The following is a 23,997-nucleotide window of genomic DNA, read 5'->3' on the forward strand; positions in this document are numbered from 1 at the left end:
GCTTTAATATCCCAGAGAAATGGCTGAACATTTCTTTGTTAGGGTTTTACAACTTTTTACCTGAAATTTGCCGTTATAGGTCCACGTTGGTACATGTCCGATTTTCGGTATTTTGACCTCAGTACCCAATCGAAATATCTGAAATTTGGGTATACAACTGTCATTAGGGGTATACAACCTTCCACCAGAAATTTGTCGGTATAAGATCACGACTTCATACAGCCCTCACAGAACGGTATCTTCCGAATTTCGGTATTTTGAAGGTTTTGGCCTCAACGAAATGACTGAAATTTGGTATATGTCTGTAAGTAAGTCTGAGGTCATAAAATATTCCAGAAGAGAATTATGAATGTAGGTCCACGTTTTTGTATAGCCACCATATAAGGGTACCACCTGATTTAAGATTTTTTGAAGATTTTTTAATGTATTAGTTGTTAGTTAGATTTTTTTGTTCTCAGGATTTTTTATACATTATACAGGGTTTTTCGTAGGCTATTTCCTTTCTCAAAATTTGTTTCGAATGCCTTTACTCCATTAGTTTTTATCTTTTAACTACTGTACCGAGGTTTGTTTATTATGGGCGCGCTCTCCCTCTCTCTTCCTCTAGAAAGCTTTCAACGCTCAACAATTCTTATCGATTAAACTTTGTCACTTTGTCGTATCGGTATAAATGTTTATGTCTAAATGGAACTAAAGTTTAGTAGGTAATTTGAGACGGCTGTGACAACAGCAGCATTTAATTCGTGTTCGTTTTCGTGTTTGCCGGGTGGTGTGTTGATTCGAACGCGTCCTAAACTATCGACGTACAAAAAAAAAAAAATAAATAAAAAATAATCAATATGACATCGATCGTGCCGACTACACCTAATCCCGATATTGTTAAAGAACGACAAAATGCCACCTGTAATAGTGAAGAATTGGCTCAGTGGTTCCATGGTGGTGCTGAAAAATTAAAAAATAAACGTGAAATTGGTAATTTTGAATTGCAGTGAAATGATAATGCATTGGCATTGGAATATTAGGGTGGAAAGAAGGAAGTTGGTGATGGTTTTTAATAAAATCTCGATCGTCGAAGTTATTTAAATATATTGGTGTTTCGTTTGCTTTTTTTTCTGGTGTAAAGGTCAATAATAACACTTTCCTTGTTTTGTTTTTGCTTTCGTCGGAGTGTAAAATTGTGGTAGTTTGTGGAGATGTGAGAGATGTCATTCATTTGTTGTCTTTAGTTCTCTTAAATATGATCGAAAGAAAGTGTCTTCTTTAAATATAAAGATCAACCGGCTGGATCGGGGGTAAAGAGCAAAAGTTTTGCAGTGGCACAGTAGTTAAAAAGAAAACATTATTGGAATTTTTGTTTAAATAAAAACAAATATTTTTATGAAGGAATAATACAAATTATTTTGAATTGGATTCCCATGGCAAAAAGGAAAAATAAATTTTTTAACATTAAAAAAAAATAAAATTAAATATAATAAAATAAAAAATAAATAAATAAAAATAATAAATGAATAAAATAAATAAATTACAAAATAGCAAAATAATAAGCTATGCTCAAACAAAACATTTAAATTTTGTAGTAACAGAATTTATTTTTGTTAGCTGCAAAATCAAATATTATTTTAGTAAAATACTACTATTGTGGAAATTACACCCTAATATACATAATCACACCTGGCTGATATTTATTCAACACTCGCCCGATCTGAGTGAATACATAACATAAAAAACACCTAATCATTGATTAAATACCTTTGATTGTTTCCCTTTATTGTTAAGTACGATAATCTTCTGATAAATACTGACCCTTGGATTGGTCAACTGTTATCAAACCTAAGTATAGTGCACGTCATATATACCTATACATCCATATGTACATATTCATAGATAGACAGACACAATGCTCCATTTTATCAGAAATTTTGGTTTTCCAGACAAAAAAATAAAAATAATAAAATATTGTTAATGTTGTTATATGACAACAACAATTTTGCATGTTTCAAAATCATGTAATTTCTAAGGTTAATTAGCCATTTAAAAAACTCTACAAAATAAAATAATAACTAAATAATTTATTAATATAATTGCATTCAAATGCAATTACTTTCCAAGTGACAAAATTTTATTGCAAGAAATTCAATTAACTTGTCATAAAAAAGGAAATGGAAACTCAAAGGTCTTATAGAAGGCTATATATAGATATAGCTATCTTTATAGACGTCTTTATATGGAAAAATGTTCAGCAATGAACTTTTTCTATAGAAAAATGTTCAGCAATGAACTTTTTCTATGGAAAAATGTTCACCAATGAACTTTTTCTATAGAAAAATGTTCACCAATGAACTTTTGCTATAGAAAAATGTCCACCAATGAACTTTTTCTAAGGAAAAATGTTCACCAATAAACTTTTTCTATGGAAAAATGTTCACCAATGAACTTTTTCTATAGAAAAATGTTCACCAATGAACTTTTTCTATAGAAAAATGTTCACCAATGAACTTTTTCTATAGAAAAATGTTCACCAATGAACTTTTTCTATAGAAAAATGTTCATCAATGAACTTTTTCTATAGAAAAATGTTCACCAATGAACTTTTTCTATAGAAAAATGTTCACCAATGAACTTTTTCTATAGAAAATTTTTCACAAATGAACTTTTTCTATAGAAAAATATTCACCAATGAACTTTTTCTATAGAAAAATATTCACCAATGAACTTTTTCTATAGAAAAATGTTCACCAATGAACTTTTTCTATAGAAAAATGTTCACCAATGAACTTTTTCTATAGAAAAATGTTCACCAATGAACTTTTTCTATAGAAAAATGTTCACCAATGAACTTTTTCTATAGAAAAATGTTCACCAATGAACTTTTTCTATAGAAAAATGTTCACCAATGAAATTTTCTATAGAAAAATATTCACCAATGAACTTTTTCTATAGAAAAATATTCACCAATGAACTTTTTCTATAGAAAAATGTTCACAAATGTATTTTTCTATAGAAAAATGCCCACAAATGAACTTTTTCTATAGAAACATTTTTACAAATGAACTTTTTCTATAGAAAAATGTTTACAAATGAACTTTTTCTATAGAAAAATGTTCACCAATGAACTTTTTCTATTGAAGAATGTTCACCAATGAACTTTTTTATGGAAAAATTTTCACCAATGAACTTTTTCTATGGAGAAATGTTCACCAATGAACTTTTTCTATAGAAAAATGTTCACCAATGAACTTTTTCTATAGAAACATGTTCACCAATGAACTTTTTCTATGGAAAAATGTTCACCAATGAACTTTTTCTATTGAAAAATGTTCACCAATGAACTTTTTCTATTAAAAATGTTCACCAATGAACTTTTTCTATAGAAAAATGTTCACCAATGAACTTTTTCTATAGAAAAATGTTCACCAATGAACTTTTTTAATAGAAAAATGTTCACCAATGAACTTTTTCTATAGAAAAATGTTCACAAATGTACTTTTTCTATAGAAAAATGCCCACAAATGAACTTTTTCTATAGAAAAATGCCCACAAATGAACTTTTACTATAGAAAAATGTTTACAAATGAACTTTTTCTATAGAAAAATGTTTACAAATGAACTTTTTCTATAGAAAAAATGTTCACCAATGAACTTTTTCTATTGAAAAATGTTCACCAATGAACTTTTTTATGGAAAAATGTTCACCAATGAACTTTTTCTATGGAAAAATGTTCACCAATGAACTTTTTCTATAGAAAAATGTCCACCAATCAAATTTTTCTATAGAAAATTGTTCACCAATGAACTGTTTCTATAGAAAAATGAACTTTTTGTATAGAAAAATGTTCACCAATGAACTTTTTGTATAGAAAAATGTTCACCAATGAACTTTTTGTATAGAAAAATGTTCACCAATGAACTTTTTCTATAGAAAAATGTTCACCAATGAACTTTTTCTATAGAAAAATGCCCACAAATGAACTTTTTCTATAGAAAAATGCCCACAAATGAACTTTTACTATAGAAAAATGTTTACAAATGAACTTTTTCTATAGAAAAATGTTCACCAATGAACTTTTTCTATTGAAGAATGTTCACCAATGAACTTTTTTATGGAAAAATTTTCACCAATGAACTTTTTCTATGGAGAAATGTTCACCAATGAACTTTTTCTATAGAAAAATGTTCACCAATGAAATTTTTCTATAGAAACATGTTCACCAATGAACTTTTTCTGTGGAAAAATGTTCACCAATGAACTTTTTCTATTGAAAAATGTTCACCAATGAACTTTTTCTATTAAAAATGTTCACCAATGAACTTTTTCTATAGAAAAATGTTCACCAATGAACTTTTTTAATAGAAAAATGTTCACCAATGAACTTTTTCTATAGAAAAATGTTCACAAATGTACTTTTTCTATAGAAAAATGCCCACAAATGAACTTTTTCTATAGAAAAATGCCCACAAATGAACTTTTACTATAGAAAAATGTTTACAAATGAACTTTTTCTATAGAAAAATGTTTACAAATGAACTTTTTCTATAGAAAAAATGTTCACCAATGAACTTTTTCTATTGAAAAATGTTCACCAATGAACTTTTTTATGGAAAATGTTCACCAATGAACTTTTTCTATGGAAAAATGTTCACCAATGAACTTTTTCTATAGAAAAATGTCCACCAATCAAATTTTTCTATAGAAAATTGTTCACCAATGAACTGTTTCTATAGAAAAATGAACTTTTTGTATAGAAAAATGTTCACCAATGAACTTTTTGTATAGAAAAATGTTCACCAATGAACTTTTTCTATAGAAACATGTTCACCAATGAACTTTTTCTATAGAAAAATGTTCACCAATGAACTTTTTCTATAGAAAAATGTTCACCAATGAACTTTTTCTATAGAAAAATGTTCACCAATGAACTTTTTCTATAGAAAAATGTTCACCAATGAACTTTTTCTATAGAAAAATGTTCACCAATGAACTTTTTCTATAGAAAAATGTTCACCAATGAACTTTTTCTATAGAAAAATGTTCACCAATGAACTTTTTCTATAGAAAAATGTTGACCAATAAATTTTTCTATAGAAAATTGTTTACCAATGAATTTTTTTATGGAAAAATGTTCACCAATGAACTTTTTCTATGGAAAATTTTTCACCAATGAACTTTTTCTATCGAAAAATGTTCACCAATGAACTTTTTCTATCGAAAAATTTTCACCAATGAACTTTTTCTATAGAAAAATGTTCACAAATGAACTTTTTCTACAGAAAATTGTTCACCAATGATGTTTTTCTACAGAAAAATGTTCACCAATGAAGTTTTTCTATAGAAAAATGTTCACCAATGAAGTTTTTCTATAGAAAAATGTTCACCAATGAATTTTTTCTATAGAAAAATTTTCACCAATGAACTTTTTCTATAGAAAATTGTTTACCAATGAATTTTTCTATGGAAAAATGTTCACCAATGAACTTTTTCTATAGAAAATTTTTCACCAATGAACTTTTTCTATCGAAAAATGTTCACCAATGAACTTTTTCTATAGAAAAATCTTCACCAATGAACTTTTTCTATGGAAAAATGTTCACCAATGAACTTTTTCTATAGGAAAATATTCACCAATGAACTTTCCATATAGAAAAATGTTCACCAATGAACTTTTTCTATAGAAAAATGTTCACCAATGAACTTTTTCTATAGAAAAATGTTCACCAATGAACTTTTTCTATAGAAAAATGTTCACCAATAAACTTTTTCTATAGAAAAATGTTCACCAATGAAGTTTTTCTATAGAAAAATGTTCACCAATAAACTTTTTCTATAGAAAAATGTTCACCAATGAAGTTTTTCTATAGAAAAATGTTCACCAATGAAGTTTTTCTATAGCAAAATGTTCACCAATGAAGTTTTTCTATAGAAAAATGTTCACCAATGAAGTTTTTCTATAGAAAAATGTTCACCAATGAACTTTTTCTATAGAAAAATGTTCACCAATGAACTTTTTCTATAGAAAAATGTTCACCAATGAACTTTTTCTATAGAAAAATGTTCACCAATGAACTTTTTCTATAGAAAAATGTTCACCAATGAACTTTTTCTATAGAAAAATGTTCACCAATGAACTTTTTCTATAGAAAAATGTTCACCAATGAACTTTTTCTATAGAAAAATGTTCACCAATGAACTTTTTCTATAGAAAAATGTTCACCAATGAAGTTTCTATAGAAAAATGTCCACCAATGAAGTTTTTCTATAGAAAAATGTTCACCAATGAACTTTTTCTATAGAAAAATGTTCACCAATAAACTTTTTCTATAGAAAAATTTTCACAAATGAACTTTTTCTACAGAAAATTTTTCACCAATGATGTTTTTCTATAGAAAAATGTTCACCAATGAACTTTTTCTATAGAAAAATTTTCAGCAATAAACTTTTTCTATAGAAAAATGTTCACCAATGAACTTTTTCTATAGAAAAATGTTCACCAATGAACTTTTTCTATAGAAAAATGTTCACCAATGAACTTTTTCTATAGAAAAATTTTCACCAATGAACTTTTTCTATAGAAAAATGTTCACCAATGAACTTTTTCTATAGAAAAATGTTCACCAATGAACTTTTTCTATAGAAAAATGTTCACCAATGAACTTTTTCTATAGAAAAATGTTCACCAATGAACTTTTTCTATAGAAAAATGTTCACCAATGAACTTTTTCTATAGAAAAATGTTCACCAATGAACTTTTTCTATAGAAAAATGTTCACCAATGAACTTTTTCTATAGAAAAATGTTCACCAATGAACTTCTTCTATAGAAAAATGTTCACCAATGAAGTTTTTCTATAGAAAAATGTTGACCAATGAAATTTTCTATAGAAAAATGTCCGCCAATGAACTTTTTCTATAGAAAAATGTTCTCCAATGAACTTTTTCTACAGAAAAATTTTCACCAATGAATTTTTTCTATAGAAAAATGTTCATCAATGAAGCTTTTCTATAGAAAAATGTTCACCAATGAAGTTTTTCTATAGAAAAATGTTCACCAATGAACTTTTTCTATAGAAAAATGTTCACCAATGAACTTTTTCTATAGAAAAATGTTCACCAATGAACTTTTTCTATAGAAAAATGTTCACCAATGAACTTTTTCTATAGAAAAATGTTCACCAATGAACTTTTTCTATAGAAAAATGTTCACCAATGAACTTTTTCTATAGAAAAATGTTCACCAATGAACTTTTTCTATAGAAAAATGTTCACCAATGAACTTTTTCTATAGAAAAATGTTCACCAATGAACTTTTTCTATAGAAAAATGTTCACCAATGAACTTTTTCTATAGAAAAATGTTCACCAATGAACTTTTTCTATAGAAAAATGTTCACCAATGAACTTTTTCTATAGAAAAATGTTCACCAATGAACTTTTTCTATAGAAAAATGTTCACCAATGAACTTTTTCTATAGAAAATTGTTCACCAATGAACTTTTTCTGTAGAAAAATGTTCACCAATGAACTTTTTCTATAGAAAAATGTTCACCAATGAACTTTTTCTATAGAAAAATGTTCACCAATGAACTTTTTCTATAGAAAAATGTTCACCAATGAACTTTTTCTATAGAAAAATGTTCACCAATGAACTTTTTCTATAGAAAAATGTTCACCAATGAACTTTTTCTATAGAAAAATGTTCACCAATGAACTTTTTCTATAGAAAAATGTTCACCAATGAACTTTTTCTATAGAAAAATGTTCACCAATGAACTTTTTCTATAGAAAAATTTTCACTAATGAACTTTTTCTATAGAAAATTGTTCACCAATGAAGTTTTTCTATAGAAAAATGTTGACCAATGAAATTTTCTATAGAAAAATGTCCGCCAATGAACTTTTTCTATAGAAAAATGTTCTCCAATGAACTTTTTCTACAGAAAAATTTTCACCAATGAATTTTTTCTATAGAAAAATGTTCATCAATGAAGCTTTTCTATAGAAAAATGTTCACCAATGAACTTTTTCTATAGAAAAATGTTCACCAATGAACTTTTTCTATAGAAAAATGTTCACCAATGAACTTTTTCTATAGAAAAATGTTCACCAATGAACTTTTTCTATAGAAAAATGTTCACCAATGAACTTTTTCTATAGAAAAATGTTCACCAATGAACTTTTTCTATAGAAAAATGTTCACCAATGAACTTTTTCTATAGAAAAATGTTCACCAATGAACTTTTTCTATAGAAAAATGTTCACCAATGAACTTTTTCTATAGAAAAATGTTCACCAATGAACTTTTTCTATAGAAAAATGTTCACCAATGAACTTTTTCTATAGAAAAATGTTCACCAATGAACTTTTTCTATAGAAAAATGTTCACCAATGAACTTTTTCTATAGAAAAATGTTCACCAATGAACTTTTTCTATAGAAAAATGTTCACCAATGAACTTTTTCTATAGAAAAATGTTCACCAATGAACTTTTTCTATAGAAAAATGTTCACCAATGAACTTTTTCTATAGAAAAATGTTCACCAATGAACTTTTTCTATAGAAAATTGTTCACCAATGAACTTTTTCTGTAGAAAAATGTTCACCAATGAACTTTTTCTATAGAAAAATGTTCACCAATGAACTTTTTCTATAGAAAAATGTTCACCAATGAACTTTTTCTATAGAAAAATGTTCACCAATGAACTTTTTCTATAGAAAAATGTTCACCAATGAACTTTTTCTATAGAAAAATGTTCACCAATGAACTTTTTCTATAGAAAAATGTTCACCAATGAACTTTTTCTATAGAAAAATGTTCACCAATGAACTTTTTCTATAGAAAAATGTTCACCAATGAACTTTTTCTATAGAAAAATTTTCACTAATGAACTTTTTCTATAGAAAATTGTTCACCAATGAAGTTTTTCTATAGAAAAATTTTCACTAATGAACTTTTTCTATAGAAAATTGTTCACCAATGAACATTTTCTGTAGAAAATTTTCAGAAATCAACTTTTTCTATAAAAATTTTTCACCAATGAACTTTTCCTATGGAAAAATGTTGACCAGTGAAATTTTTCTATAGTGCTATCCTGTTGCAGATCGAGGTTTTAGAGAACACTAATGATAACAAACAAACTGCATAGCTGCCCGCCAGTTGTACGTGGAATTCAAGAACAAGACGTTTAAACTCCGCAGCGTGGAGTAGAGTGGGGAAGGAGGTGTAATATCTTCGAAACCGTTTAGCCTCTACTATTCTGCATTCCGACGGGATTGAAAAAAGGGAGTCTTTATAGACGAGCTAAAGAGTCTTAAGCGGAAGGGATTATGTAGATCGAAGTTATTATAGATCATTCGAAGGACTTTAAATGGTATTTTGAAGCAATAATTGTAGATGAGCATTAGGAAGTCATTATAGACGGTCGTTGTGAAGTTTTATAGACAAGTGTTGTTAAGTCTCTATAGATGAACAGCAGGAAAAAAATTTTAGAGAATATAATAAAGAGGTTTTATATATTCAGAAGAGTTGGAAATATATTAGCCATTCATTTTCTTTTTCAGAACACGTACTCTTCGGTGACCTTGAAAAAGGTTATGGTCTCAAACATGAATATCTCGATCATGAGGGCTTGTACAATCGTGCTGTGGAACAGGTGGCAAAAGCTGCACCGAAATTAAAGAAATTACAACAAGAAAGAAACCCAGGAGGAAATGACATCTGGCCGTAAGTATAACCTTGAATCGATAGATGAAAAAATATCATTATTGAATTAAAATTATTGAATTATCATGAAATTTACCAGATTGGGTTTATATAATGTCTGGAGTCACGGTTTGTTCCCAGCCAATAGCCCAGTATCAACACACATTACCATGTTTGTTGATGTTATAAAGGGTCAGGGTTCCCCAGAGCAGGTGGAAAAATGGGCACAATTGGCAGAGAATTGTAACATTATTGGTACCTATGCACAAACGGAATTGGCTCATGGTACCAATGTACGTGGTATACAGACAAGGGCGGATTATGATCCTAAAACTCAGGAATTTGTGTTGAACACACCGTGTTTGGAGGCCTACAAATGGTGGCCTGGAGGATGTAAGTCGGGACTTAAGCGGCTGTGAGCGTTTGTTAATAAAAAATTCTTTTTAAACATTTCAGTGGGTCACACGGCCAACCATGCAAATGTGGTTGCCCAGTTGTACATAAACGGCGAACACAAGGGCATACAAATGTTCATTGTCCAGGTGCGTGACCTGGAGACACACATGCCCATGCCTGGTATTGATATTGGAGAGATTGGTAAAAAGGTGGGTATGGCTGCTGTAAATCAAGGTTTCTTGGGTTTGAAAAATGTGCGCATACCACGTGAAAATATGCTTATGAAAAATGCCAAAGTAATGCCCGATGGTACCTTTATTGAGAGTCCAGTATCGAAATTATCCTACATGACAATGGTCTACACGCGTTGTTTGATTGTCAGCATGGATGCTTTCTATTTGTTGGAGGCTGCCACAATTGCAACACGTTATTCGGCTGTGAGAAGGCAAAGTCCCATTAATCCAGAGTAAGTAGGAACCATTTATCGAGATTTTTATGACATTACAAATATCTGTTAATTTGTTTAGTGATCCTGAACCCCAAATTATGGACCATGTTGCCCAACAATTGAAATTATTCCCCGAAATTGCCACCGGCATTGCTTACCATCTGGCTGCAGAACGTATGTGGGAATTATACAACCAAACTGTGGATGAAATCAACAATGGTCAGTATGCCCGTCTGCCAGAAATGCATGCCCTCTCATGTGCCCTTAAGGCCCTCTGTACCACTGATGCCTGTGCAGGCATTGAACGTTTACGTTTATCCTGTGGTGGTCATGGCTTCATGGCTGTTGCCAATATTGGCAATATTTATGGTAATGCCGTGGCAGCCTACACCTATGAAGGAGAAAATACGGTACTTCTTTTGCAAATTGCCCGTTTCCTTGTAAAATCCTGGTCATATTTGATTGAAGGTAAAAAAATGTTATCCAGTGTAGAATACTTGAGAAAAGGTCAAGAAAAGAATACCTTCCCCAAGTGGAATGATAGCTGGGAATGTATTATTGAAGCTCTGAAATATACCGCCGCCCAGTAAGTTTGTAGACCTTGTGAAGGCTTTGCAGATAGTTAACATGATTAAGTTTTCTTTTTTTTGCAGCAAAACCCGTGTAGCTTTTGAAAGCTTTTCGGAAAGAATGATGGCGGGACAAACACAACCAGAGGCTTTTAATAACAGTAGCATTGAACTGTTGCAGGCAGCAGAGGTAAGAAGTGGATCTCTACAAACTTTCAGAAGGGAATCTTTATAGACTTCCGTTAGAGAGTCTTTATAGACGAGCGTTAGGGAGTCTTTATAGACTTCCGTTAGAGAGTCTTTATAGACGAGCGTTAGGGAGTCTTTATAGACGAGCGTTAGGGAGTCTTTATAGACGAGCGTTAGGGAGTCTTTATAGACGAGCGTTAGGGAGTCTTTATAGACGAGCGTTAGGGAGTCTTTATAGACGAGCGTTAGGGAGTCTTTATAGACGAGCGTTAGGGAGTCTTTATAGACGAGCGTTAGGGAGTCTTTATAGACGAGCGTTAGGGAGTCTTTATAGACGAGCGTTAGGGAGTCTTTATAGACGAGCGTTAGGGAGTCTTTATAGACGAGCGTTAGGGAGTCTTTATAGACGAGCGTTAGGGAGTCTTTATAGACGAGCGTTAGGGAGTCTTTATAGACTTCCGTTAGAGAGTCTTTATAGACGAGCGTTAGGGAGTCTTTATAGACGAGCGTTAGAGAGTCTTTATAGACGAGCGTTAGGGAGTCTTTATAGACGAGCGTTAGGGAGTCTTTATAGACGAGCGTTAGGGAGTCTTTATAGACGAGCGTTAGGGAGTCTTTATAGACGAGCGTTAGGGAGTCTTTATAGACGAGCGTTAGGGAGTCTTTATAGACGAGCGTTAGGGAGTCTTTATAGACGAGCGTTAGGGAGTCTTTATAGACGAGCGTTAGGGAGTCTTTATAGACGAGCGTTAGGGAGTCTTTATAGACGAGCGTTAGGGAGTCTTTATAGACGAGCGTTAGGGAGTCTTTATAGACGAGCGTTAGGGAGTCTTTATAGACGAGCGTTAGGGAGTCTTTATAGACGAGCTTTAGGGAGTCTTTATAGACGAGCGTTAGGGGGTCTTTATAGACGAGCGTTAGGGAGTCTTTATAGACGAGCGTTAGGGAGTCTTTATAGACGAGCGTTAGGGAGTCTTTATAGACGAGCGTTAGGGAGTCTTTATAGACGAGCGTTAGGGAGTCTTTATAGACGAGCGTTAGGGAGTCTTTATAGACGAGCGTTAGGGAGTCTTTATAGACGAGCGTTAGGGAGTCTTTATAGACGAGCGTTAGGGAGTCTTTATAGACGAGCGTTAGGGAGTCTTTATAGACGAGCGTTAGGGAGTCTTTATAGACGAGCGTTAGGGAGTCTTTATAGACGAGCGTTAGGGAGTCTTTATAGACGAGCGTTAGGGAGTCTTTATAGACGAGCGTTAGGGAGTCTTTATAGACGAGCGTTAGGGAGTCTTTATAGACGAGCGTTAGGGAGTCTTTATAGACGAGCGTTAGGGAGTCTTTATAGACGAGCGTTAGGGAGTCTTTATAGACGAGCGTTAGGGGGTCTTTATAGACGAGCGTTAGGGAGTCTTTATAGACGAGCGTTAGGGAGTCTTTATAGACGAGCGTTAGGGAGTCTTTATAGACGAGCGTTAGAAGTCTTTATAGACGAACATTAGGGAGTCTTTATAGACGAGCGTTAGGACGAGCGTTTGGGAGTCGTTATAGACGAGCGTTAGGGAGTCTTTATAGACGAGCGTTTGGGAGTCGTTATAGACGAGCGTTAGGGAGTCTTTATAGACGAGCGTTAGGGAGTCTTTATAGACAAGCGTTAGGGAGTCTTTATAGACGAGCGTTAGGGAGTCTTTATAGACGAGCGTTAGGGAGTCTTTATAGACGAGCGTTAGGGAGTCTTTATAGACGAGCGTTAGGGAGTCTTTATAGACGAGCGTTAGGGAGTCTTTATAGACGAGCGTTCGGGAGTCTTTATAGACGCGCGTTAGGGAGTCTTTATAGACGAGCGTTAGAGAGTCTTTATAGACGAGCGTTAGGGAGTCTTTACAGACGAGCGTTAGGGAGTCTTTACAGACGAGCGTTAGGGAGTCTTTACAGACGATCGGAAGGGAGTCTTTATAGACGATCGGAAGGGAGTCTTTATATACGATCAGAAGGGAGTCTTAATAGACGATCGGAAGGGAGTCTTATCAGACGATCGGAAGGGAGTCTTATCAGACGATCGGAAGGGAGTCTTAACAGACGATCGGAAGGGAGTCTTAACAGACGATCGGTGGGGAGTCTTAACAGACGATCGGAATGGAGTCTATCTATACTATTGGAAGGGAGTCTTTATAGACGATCGGAAGGAAGTCTTTATAGACAGTCGGAAGGGAGTTTTGTAGACGATCGGAAGGAAGTCTTTATATACGATCGGAAGGAAGTCTTTATAGACGATCGGAAGGGAGTTTTGTTGACGATCGGAAGGAAGTCTTTATAGACGATCGGAAGGGAGTCTTTATAGACGATCGGAAGGGAGTCTTAATAGACTATCGGAAAGGAGTTTTATAGACCAGCTGAAGGTCGTCTTTATAGACGAGCTTAAGGTCGTCTTTATAGACGAGCTAAAGGTCGTCTTTATAGACAAGCCATAGGTCGTCTTTATAGACGAGCTAAAGGTCGACTTTATAGACGAGCTAAAGGTCGTCTTTATAGACGAGCTAAAGGTCGTCTTTATAGACTAGCTGAACGTCGTCTTTATAGAAGAGCTGAACGTCGTCTTTATAGGTGAGGTGAAAATCGTCTTTATAGACGAGCTGAACGTCGTCTTTATAGAAGAGCTGAACGTCGTCTTTATAGATGAGGTGAAGATCGTCTTTATAGACGAGCTGAAATTCGTCTTTATAAGTCGTTTATAGACGAGCTGAACGTCGTCTTTATAGACGAGCTGAAGGTCATCTTTATAGACGAGCTGAAGGTAGTCTTTAAAGACGAACTGAAGGTCGTCTATATAGACGAGCTGAAGGTCGTCTTTATAGACAAGCTGAAGGTCGTCTTTATAGACGAGCTGAAGGTCGTTTTATAGACGAGCTAAAGGTCGTCTTTTTAGACGAGCTGAAGGTCGTCTTTATAGACGATCGGGAGTCTTAATAGACTATCGGAAAGGAGTTTTATAGACCAGCTGAAGGTTGTCTTTATAGACGAGCTTAAGGTCGTCTTTATAGAAGAGCTAAAGGTCGTCTTTATAGACAAGCCATAGGTCGTCTTTATAGACGAGCTAAAGGTCGACTTTATAGACGAGCTAAAGGTCGTCTTTATAGATGAGCTGAACGTCGTCTTTATAGAAGAGCTGAACGTCGTCTTTATAGAAGAGCTGAACGTCGTCTTTATAGATGAGGTGAAAATCGTATTTATAGACGAGCTGAACGTCGTCTTTATAGAAGAGCTGAACGTCGTCTTTATAGATGAGGTGAAGATCGTCTTTATAGACGAGCTGAACGTCATCTTTATAGACGAGCTGAACGTCGTCTTTATAGAAGAGCTGAACGTCGTCTTTATAGATGAGGTGAAGATCGTCTTTATAGACGAGCTGAACGTCATCTTTATAGACGAGCTGAACGTCGTCTTTATAGACGAGCTGAAGGTCATCTTTATAGACGAGCTGAAGTTCGTCTTTGTAGACGAGCTGAAGGTCGTCTTTATAGACGAGCTGAAGGTCGTCTTTATAGACGAGCTGAAGGTCGTCTTTATAGACGAGCTGAAGGTCGTCTTTATAGACGAGCTGAAGGTCGTCTTTATAGACGAGCTGAAGGTCGTCTTTATAGACGAGCTGAAGGTCGTCTTTATAGACGAGCTGAAGGTCGTCTTTATAGACGAGCTGAATGTCGTCTTTTTAGGAGGGAAAACTTTGTAAGCGAGCGTTAGTGACTTTTATGGACGAGTAGTAGGGAGTCTTTAAAGACCATTTACCATTTAACCCCATTTCTTTCTTTTTGTTTCAGCTACATGGTCGTCAATTTGTTTGCGAAGCATTCTGGCAACAAATTACCGGTCCCAAGACAGTTCATTTGTCCAAATCAACTAAAGCCGCTTTGGAACATTTGGTTGAATTATATTTGGTCCATACCGCTTTGAGGCATATGAATGATATTTTACGCTTCATTTCCCTAACCGAGGCTGATGTGAAATCATTGCAAAATCGCTTAGAAGCGGTACTCAAGAAATTACGTCCGGAGGCTATTGCTATTACCGATGGTTTTGATTTTCCTGATGCTGTTTTAAATTCCGTTTTGGGTGCTTACGATGGCAATGTTTATGAACGAATCTTCGAGGCAGCCAAAATGAGTCCTATGAATCAGAAACCGGTACAAGATTCGTTTGAAAAATATTTGAAACCAATGATGAAATCAAAGATGTAAATGTGTGTAACTCATACACACCTACTTACATATGTATGTAGATACATTGTTAATTATTTGTATACGTGTTAATTAATGTACATTTTTTTATGTAAACAAAAAAATAAATAAATATAAGAGTGTTTGTATTGTCTTGCTTTAAAGCAATGGTGAGCAAAACAGAATTTAAGAGAAAATAAGAGAATTTAACATTTGTCGTTTTTCATGGCTTTTCTAAATTGTTTTTGATTTTTGAAAACACAATTTTAATCTAATACCGTGGATGAAATTATTTATTAAATAATAATTGCAAAAAATACTTAAACGTCTGAGTTTTGTTGAATTAATAAAAGTAAGAGTATTTTACAACAGCCACCAGTGGATGCCCACCAGTGCTTTAAAGTTTAAACCAGGGGAAGGCATTGTGACTCACAAGAGAGCCCATGTGCTCTAAGTGAGCGTAAATTTGTTATCGCTCACAGCCTGTGTAGATCAATGGTGCACAAGAAGAGAATGCTATTTTGGGTTTTTGTATGAGAAAGAGAGTTGTAGTTAATTTTTTCGTAAAGACGCGTGCATGGCTGGTGTAGATGCTAACACGTTGTGAACAACAACAAATTTACGCTCATTGAGAGCACAAGAGAGACCCAAAAATTTTCTCTGCCTCACTCTGGTTTAAACCATGCAGGTATCGACACCAATACAAATGCAGTTTGTGCGGTCATAGGCATACGACATCGACAGTTTAAATTTCGCTCTCTCCACAAACATCGTGTGGGTTAATGCAGCAATCGGCACACAACAAAAAAGTGAGCAAACAATGTGTGATTGCATGGTTTTTCAATGCGTTAATGGAGGGAGAAGCTCTCTTTGCTTGCTCGCGAGTAAAGAGCTACCGAATGCCGGGTTAATGCAATGCCTAAAATAAAAATGATTAAAAAGGCGACGGCACTACCTTCTTCATTGACTTCTGAGTGAAGAGTAAATGGTGGTTGTTTACCTGATGCTGCTTTAAAGCAGGTATCGGCACTAATACAAACGCATTGTTTGCGGTCTCACGCATACGACTCTCTCCAAAAACAGCGTGTGTGTTAATAAATTTGCTAAAATTAAGAACCATTGAAACAAGCGACAATAGAACCTTCTTCATTGACTTCTGAACGAAGACTGAGTGGTGGTTGTTCCGTTGTTATTCTCATCAAGGGCACGTGTGCCCCTTATTGCCGGATGCTGCTTTAAAGAACGGCTGGCATAAGTGAGAGACAACATTTTGTTAGCCTCTTTCATCGGTGTCCAAAATAAATGAGAGAAAATTGATGGGAGAGTAATGTACCTTTGTTAAACAATGGCTGACATGTTCTCATTTGAATTCGTTATTCTCTGTTGTTACGACAACGTGCAGGCGTGGACATCCCTAGCCTCTTTATGTAAGTGGTTCAGCGAAGGCTTGTTGTACTTACGTTGGCATACCACACTGGCTCCACATAGCTTTCCACAGACCCAATATAGCATTGTAAGAGATTAATAAGGTTATATGCTACCAAGTGGACTCGAGGACCTTGTTTAACTTCTCAAGCAATAGCATAAAGCTTCGAAAGGTGACCCCCAGAACTTTGGCCTAATTAGTGGTCGGAATTATTAACCCATCGACAAACACATTCAGCGGAATCGTCATCTCCACAGTCCATGTGATGAAAAGTTAAATAGTTCCGGAGATATAATATCCTCTTGGAGAACTGCTTGCTTCACACTACGGTGGTTGGGCTTACTGTTCCTGAATTCCACATACGAGTGGCAGCCATACATATAATTGGTAACCCAGAATCTCAAGGAGGGTAAGGTAATTTCAACATCATCGAACGGTTTAGCATCCCTTAACGTATCAAAGGAAGACACCTGACGGCTGTCTCTGGAAATATAACTTAATCAGGACCTTTCGGCCCTCGAATACGCTAAATTAACTTGACATGTGTGACATGTGCGACAAGTGTGACATGTGTGACATGTCTGACATGTCTGACATGTGTGGCAAGTGTGACATGTCTGACATGTGTAACAAGTCTGACTGTGAGAAAGTGTGACATGTGTGAAAAATGTGACATGTGTGAAACTCCAAATACAAGAGACCTGTCGGTCCTCTTTACAAATGTTATTAAATCGAGACCTGTCGGTCCTTCCCACAGTTTTGAATGATCAGGATTTATTTGCTAAATCCGGCCATAATCTACGAGATTTCCCATACAAAAATAAATCTTCGTAATGAGTGGATTTGTTGTTAATCCGCCTTAGATCCTTGTACACCACACTTTTTTTGCAACATGTTGCTAGAGAAGTTCCAAAAATCACTCAGTCTATTTCAGTCATTCAGACCAGAGCTCCGATTTTCTCGTTTTTACTCGCGAGTGGGAGTACTCGAAGAGTGCGAGTAAAAAGTCCGATTTGTCGTTTTTACTCGCGAGTGAAAATACCTGCGAGTGGGAGTACGAGTTTTACAAGAAGTTTATTCTCCACTCCTTTCTTTTATTTGGGAGCACTGGCGAGTACTCTTGGTTTAAAAATAAGAGTGCGAGTGAAAATACTCGAAATAGAGTACGAGTTCGCTTGAAGAATAAAATCGAGTGAAAAAAAATATGTTTTTGCTGCTTGTGTGTTGTTGCGTGTGTAGTAGCGAACGATTTTGATGTTCCTGTGGACTGAATATGGAAAGAGCAAGTTGTTTGGTGGTCCAGAGGAGGTTGTTCCGAAGATCGGTGGAGGTTGGTCGGAGGTCCAGAGGAGGTTGTTCCGAAGTTCGGAGAGGGTGGTCGGAGGTCCAGAGGAGGTTGTTCCGAAGTTCGGAGGAGGGTGCTGTTTGTGTATTGTTGCGTGTGTAGTAGCGAACAGGTTTTGATGTTCCTGTGGACTGAATACGGAAAGAGCAAATTGTTCGGTGGTCCAGAGGAGGTTGTTCCGAAGTTCGGAGGAGGGTGGTCGGGGGTCCAGAGGAAGGTGTTCCGAAGATCGGAGGAGATTGGTCGGAGGTCCAGAGGAGGTTGTTCCGAAGTTCGGAGGAGGGTGTTCGGAACTCCGAACTGTTAGAGATTCAATCGACTTAGTTTGTAATTTTCATTATAATATTATTTTATATCAATCAAGTATGCTTTGACTTTTGAATTTTGTTGTATTGTCAATGTGAAAATATTTTTTTCATTCCCAAATAAAATTTCGTGTGTTCAAATCGTTTGTTCTCGAAAGGAATATTTTTTCCACATATTGCGTCGCTAACAGGTTATGGGCTCTATCGCAATGGATTTTTTGAGAACATCTTTCGCGAAATTAAACGCAGATAATTACCATTTATGGAAGTTCAAGCTGGAATTAATCTTGCGTAAGGAAGATTTGTGGGAATGTGTTACTTCCGATGTTCCTAGTAACCCTAATGCGGAATGGAAGAAAAAGAATGAAGCAGCGACGGTTATAATTGGCCTTTCCGTTGAAGACAATCAACTTATGTTGATAAAGAAAGCAACGAGTGCCCACGACTCTTGGAATATATTGCAAAATCATCATGAAAAAAATACGCTTGGGACTAGTGTACGTATCATGAGACAAATATGCAATATGAAGTATTCAATGGATGCGGATATTAATGAACACATAATGGACATGAAGTTACTATTCGAAAAATTGGAAGCTATAGGTGAGAAATTTTCCGAGCGCTGGTTGGTGGCCATGCTTCTTAGTAGTCTTCCGTCGTCATTTGACACGCTTGTCACAGCTTTGGAAGTTCGAAAAGTTGACGAGCTGACTATTAAAATCGTGGAAACGTGCTTAATTGAAGAATGCCAACGCATGAAAGGTAACGTACCATCAAATTCAATTCTCAAGACATCTGAACGCTCTGAAGAACGCCACGTAAAGCGATGTCATTTTTGTAAAGCAAAAGGTCATCTGAAAAAGGATTGCTGGAAATTCAAGAAAGCCAAGAACAATAATGTCAACAAAGCGAACGAGGCAAAAGACGAGAAAGCTTTTGAAGGTAACTATTGCTTTTCAGTCAATTGTGACGCAACATCGTGGGTTCTTGATTCCGGCGCAACATGCCATATCAGTTCAAATCGTGCTCATTTTGCAACGTTGGATACGACCGTACATGAGTTAGTTACCGTTGCAAATGGAGAATCGGTTCATTCAAGTGGCAAAGGCAGTTGCAATGTCCAAACAGTGAATTCAAAAGGCGAAACATTTAATATCAAAATCAAAGATGTGCTGTATATACCATCCTTCCATGGGAATTTATTGTCGGTAAATAAGATATTAAAAAATGGATTTAAAGTTATATTCAAGGAATCGAATGCGAAAATTGTGGCTGCAGATGGAAAAGAGGTAGGCCATGCCGAGATGTCTGCTGGTTTATTCCAACTTCGTCAAAGTCAACATGCATTGTCTGCAACATGCAACTCGACCAACTGTCAGCACTATTGGCACAAATTATTCGGTCATAGAGACGTTGAAGCTCTTCGTGAAATGGAGAAAAGAGATTTGGTAAAGGGATTAAAGATACGTGATTGCGGTATAAGAAAGGTATGTGACATATGTATTCAATGTAAAATGACGAAGAAGCCTTTCAATAAAACCTCTGAGGGAAAATCAGTCAAGGTTTTAGATATTATCCACACTGATGTATGTGGACCCATGCAGACTGTGACGCCAGGAGGAAAGCGTTATATCCTTACATTTATTGATGACTTTAGTAGATATACACACGTCTACCTAATCAAAACCAAAGATGAAGTCTTCGATAAAATTAAATGTTTTTTAGAATTGATGAAGAATAAATTTTCAAGATACCCATCCGTTATACGATCCGACAATGGTGGTGAATATACCGGTAAGAAGGTGCGGAACTATTTGGAGGAGAGAGGAATAGAATGTCAATATACTGTGCCCTACTGTCCGCAACAAAATGGTATTGCTGAGCGGAAAAATAGATCCCTTGTCGAAATGGCAAGATGTCTACTGGCAGAAGCCAAACTTCCAAATGTGTTCTGGGGAGAAGCAATAATGACAGCAAACTATTTACAAAATCGCACTTTCTCCAAAACGATCGGCATTACACCGTACCAAGTATGGGAAAAGAAAGTACCCAATATTAACCATTTGCATGTTTTTGGATCGAAAGCTCATGTCCTTATACCAAAAGAAAAACGCCGAAAGTTAGATGAGAAAACTGAAATTTTAACTTTCATGGGTTATGACCAGAACACAAAAGGATACAGATTTGTTAATCCAATTACCAAGAAGGTAACTATTAGCAGAGACGCAAAATTTACAACGACTAATATATATAACGAGAGCAGTGAAAATTCAAACCACAACAACTCGGAAGTACAACTCGATGTTTTTACAAGAGAAGCAAATTCCAATAATACTCGTGATGAGGGTCATGTACAGAATTTAGCCGATGATATTCAGTCCGAAGAAGATGTATTTTTTGAAAGCATGGAAGATCAAATTGAAATCTCTTCAGATGATACAAATGAACCACTACAATTGCGCAGATCAACTCGTGAAACAAAAGGAAAACCTGCTAAAAAGTACGGGTATAGTGCTCAAAATAATGAAGAATTTCAGGAACCAAAAACTTTTAACGACGCTTTACAATCAGAACAGCGTACAGAGTGGATAAAAGCAATGAAAGAAGAAATAACATGTCTAAAGAAACTGAATACGTGGGAGCTCGTGGTACCTCCGCAGAATGCAAATATCGTTAGCTCAAAGTGGACATTCAAAATAAAACGGAATGCTGAAGGAACAGTTCAAAGGTATAAAGCTCGACTGGTAGCTCGTGGATACTCTCAAAAATATGGTCAGGATTACGATGAAGTTTTTGCTCCGGTAGTGAGACAAACGACTTTACGGACCTTGTTGTCCGTAGCAGGAGCAAAGAAAATGTCAGTTGTTCACTTCGATGTAAAATCAGCGTTTTTGAATGGTGAATTGCAAGAAACCATATATATGAAACAGCCTCCAGGATTTGAAGAGAGCGGAAAGAAACTGGTATGTAAACTGAATAAAAGCATATATGGACTCAAACAAGCTGCTCATGTATGGAACAATACGCTCCATAACGTTTTGAGTAATGGAGGTTTCGAACAGTCAACAGCAGACCCATGTCTCTACACAAAATGCACCAACGAGGAAGGGATAACGTATGTGTTAATTTACGTTGATGACATATTGGTTGCTAGCGAAGAGAAGTCAAACGTCGACGAAGTAGAAACATTACTCAGAGGTAACTTTGATATAAGTAACCTTGGAATGGCGAACCACTATTTGGGTTTGGAAATTTTTCAAGACAAATTGTCGAACTTTTGTATTCGTCAGAGAAAGTACATTAAGGACTTGGTCAAAGAATTTGGAATGGAGAATTCGAAAGATTCAAAGTACCCTATAGATCCAGGATATGGAAAGTCTGAATCAGAGCAACTGCTTGATAACACAAAATATCAAAAATTAATTGGATCACTACTATACATAAGTGTCAACTCTAGGCCTGATATAGCCGCTAGTATTTCAATTTTGGCTCAAAAAGTGAGTGCACCAACTCAAGAAGATTGGACGGAATTGAAACGGGTCCTCAAGTACCTAAAGGGAACCAAAGCTGAATTTGTTGCCCTTTCCGAAGCATGCAAAGAAGCCATATGGATTAGACGATTATTAAGCGATATGCGAATCAGTCAAGAATTACCAACAACAATATTTGAAGACAATCAAAGTTGCTTACGGCTCATTAAGGAAGAAAAACTTAGCAATAGGACAAAACACATTGACACCAAACTTCATTTTGTGAAGGATCACATTGAAAAACAAAATATAATATGCAAGTATTGCCCTAGTGAGTTAATGGTAGCAGACATGCTAACGAAACCGCTCCCTGTATCAACATTTGTAAAATTCAGAAAATCTGTTGGTGTGAAAATCGATTGAGGAAGGGTGTTAGAGATTCAATCGACTTAGTTTGTAATTTTCATTATAATATTATTTTATATCAATCAAGTATGCTTTGACTTTTGAATTTTGTTGTATTGTCAATGTGAAAATATTTTTTTCATTCCCAAATAAAATTTCGTGTGTTCAAATCGTTTGTTCTCGAAAGGAATATTTTTTCCACATATTGCGTCGCTAACACGAACTCCATCCTCTGAACCTCTGACCACCCTTCTCCGAACTTCGGAACTCCATCCTCCAAACCTCCAAGCACCCTCCTCCGAACTTCGGAACAACCTCCTCTGAACCTCCGACCACCCTTCTTCGAACTTCGGAACAACCTCCTCTCGACCTCCGACTACCCTCTTCCGAACTTCAGAACAACCTAACTCGAACCTCCTAACAACCTCATCCAAACCTCCGAACTCACAAACGGTCAAAAAACAAATAAATTTTTCCTGCTCAATTATACTCGATTTTTTTACTCGAGTAAACTCGTACTCTACTTCGAGCATTTTCACTCCCACTCGTTTTTTCTTGCAAAGTCGTACTCTTCAAGTACTCGTACTCGCAAACACTTGTTACTCGCGAGTGAAAACGAGCAAGTCTGAAATATGCTTCGCGAGTGACGAGTAAAAATAGAGTATACTCAATTTATTTTTTCTACTCGCGCGAGTACTCCCTCTCGAGTATTTCGGAGATCTGATTCAGACAACACAGTCATTAGGTATGTACTATAACTTTCCCAGCAATAATTACTCAGCAAGTTCCAGCAACTTCTCTCAGTGAAATTTACTCTCTCAAGCAAGAAAAATTTCAGAAAGTTGAACTTGCCAAGGCGTATTTATATAAGGTAAAAGTGACAATCAGCTGTATTCTTACTTTTTTTGTAAATTTAGTTTTCAAAATGTAATAGGGTCTACTCATGAAATTTGAAACTTCGAAATTTGCTACCATAAAATTCTTCTTTTCATCGTAATCGTGTAATAACAATGACCTACGAGAATTCTGTATGCTTTATATTTACATTTTGATTCAAATTTGTTCTATTTTAGAGGATTTTCGAAATGTATTTATGTTTTTCCTGAAAACATTTTTGAAACGACCGTATTATTCAATATTTTCTTTGACAATCAATTTTCAATAAAAACAATGTTGTTTTTGTAAATTTGTTAGTTGTTGTAATACATGCATATACCTTATATAAATTTGCTTTGGGTACTTGCAAGCAAGTCAGCTGTTACTCAAAATATATGAAAAATATTTTTTGTTTCTTTTAATATTTTGAATCAAATGGAACAAAAACATAAATTTTAAAATTGCATTTTACTATAATTCTATCCACAACGCTTTAGAATCTAAAAAATGTGAAATTGTGATATTTTCATGGATAAAAATTTTAACATTTCAAGTTGTTTACATTGAACAGCTGATTAAAAGTCTGCTGGCGAAACTTACAAATTTTTACGGGACAAATTTTTCCAGCAAAAATTTGCAAGTTTTTAGTCACAGAACTGCCAAAAATC

The 23,997-nt window shown here is 35.0% G+C and overlaps 1 protein-coding gene across 1 annotated transcript; it reads left to right on the plus strand.

Annotated features, from left to right (window-relative positions):
- Positions 1-692: 692 nt before the first annotated feature.
- Positions 693-16,235, plus strand: LOC141404605 (acyl-coenzyme A oxidase 1-like). The gene is made up of 7 exons (XM_073988070.1): positions 693-972; positions 9,551-9,713; positions 9,793-10,085; positions 10,149-10,554; positions 10,616-11,122; positions 11,190-11,295; positions 15,107-16,235. The coding sequence occupies exons 1-7, from the start codon at positions 840-842 to the stop codon at positions 15,521-15,523; spliced, it is 2,025 nt and encodes a 674-aa protein (XP_073844171.1). The 5' UTR covers positions 693-839; the 3' UTR covers positions 15,524-16,235.
- The last annotated feature ends 7,762 nt before the right edge of the window (positions 16,236-23,997 follow it).

Source organism: Musca autumnalis, unplaced genomic scaffold (genome assembly GCF_047663935.1).
Source record: "Musca autumnalis isolate F117 unplaced genomic scaffold, ASM4766393v1 scaffold_5, whole genome shotgun sequence".
NCBI lineage: Eukaryota > Metazoa > Arthropoda > Insecta > Diptera > Muscidae > Musca > Musca autumnalis.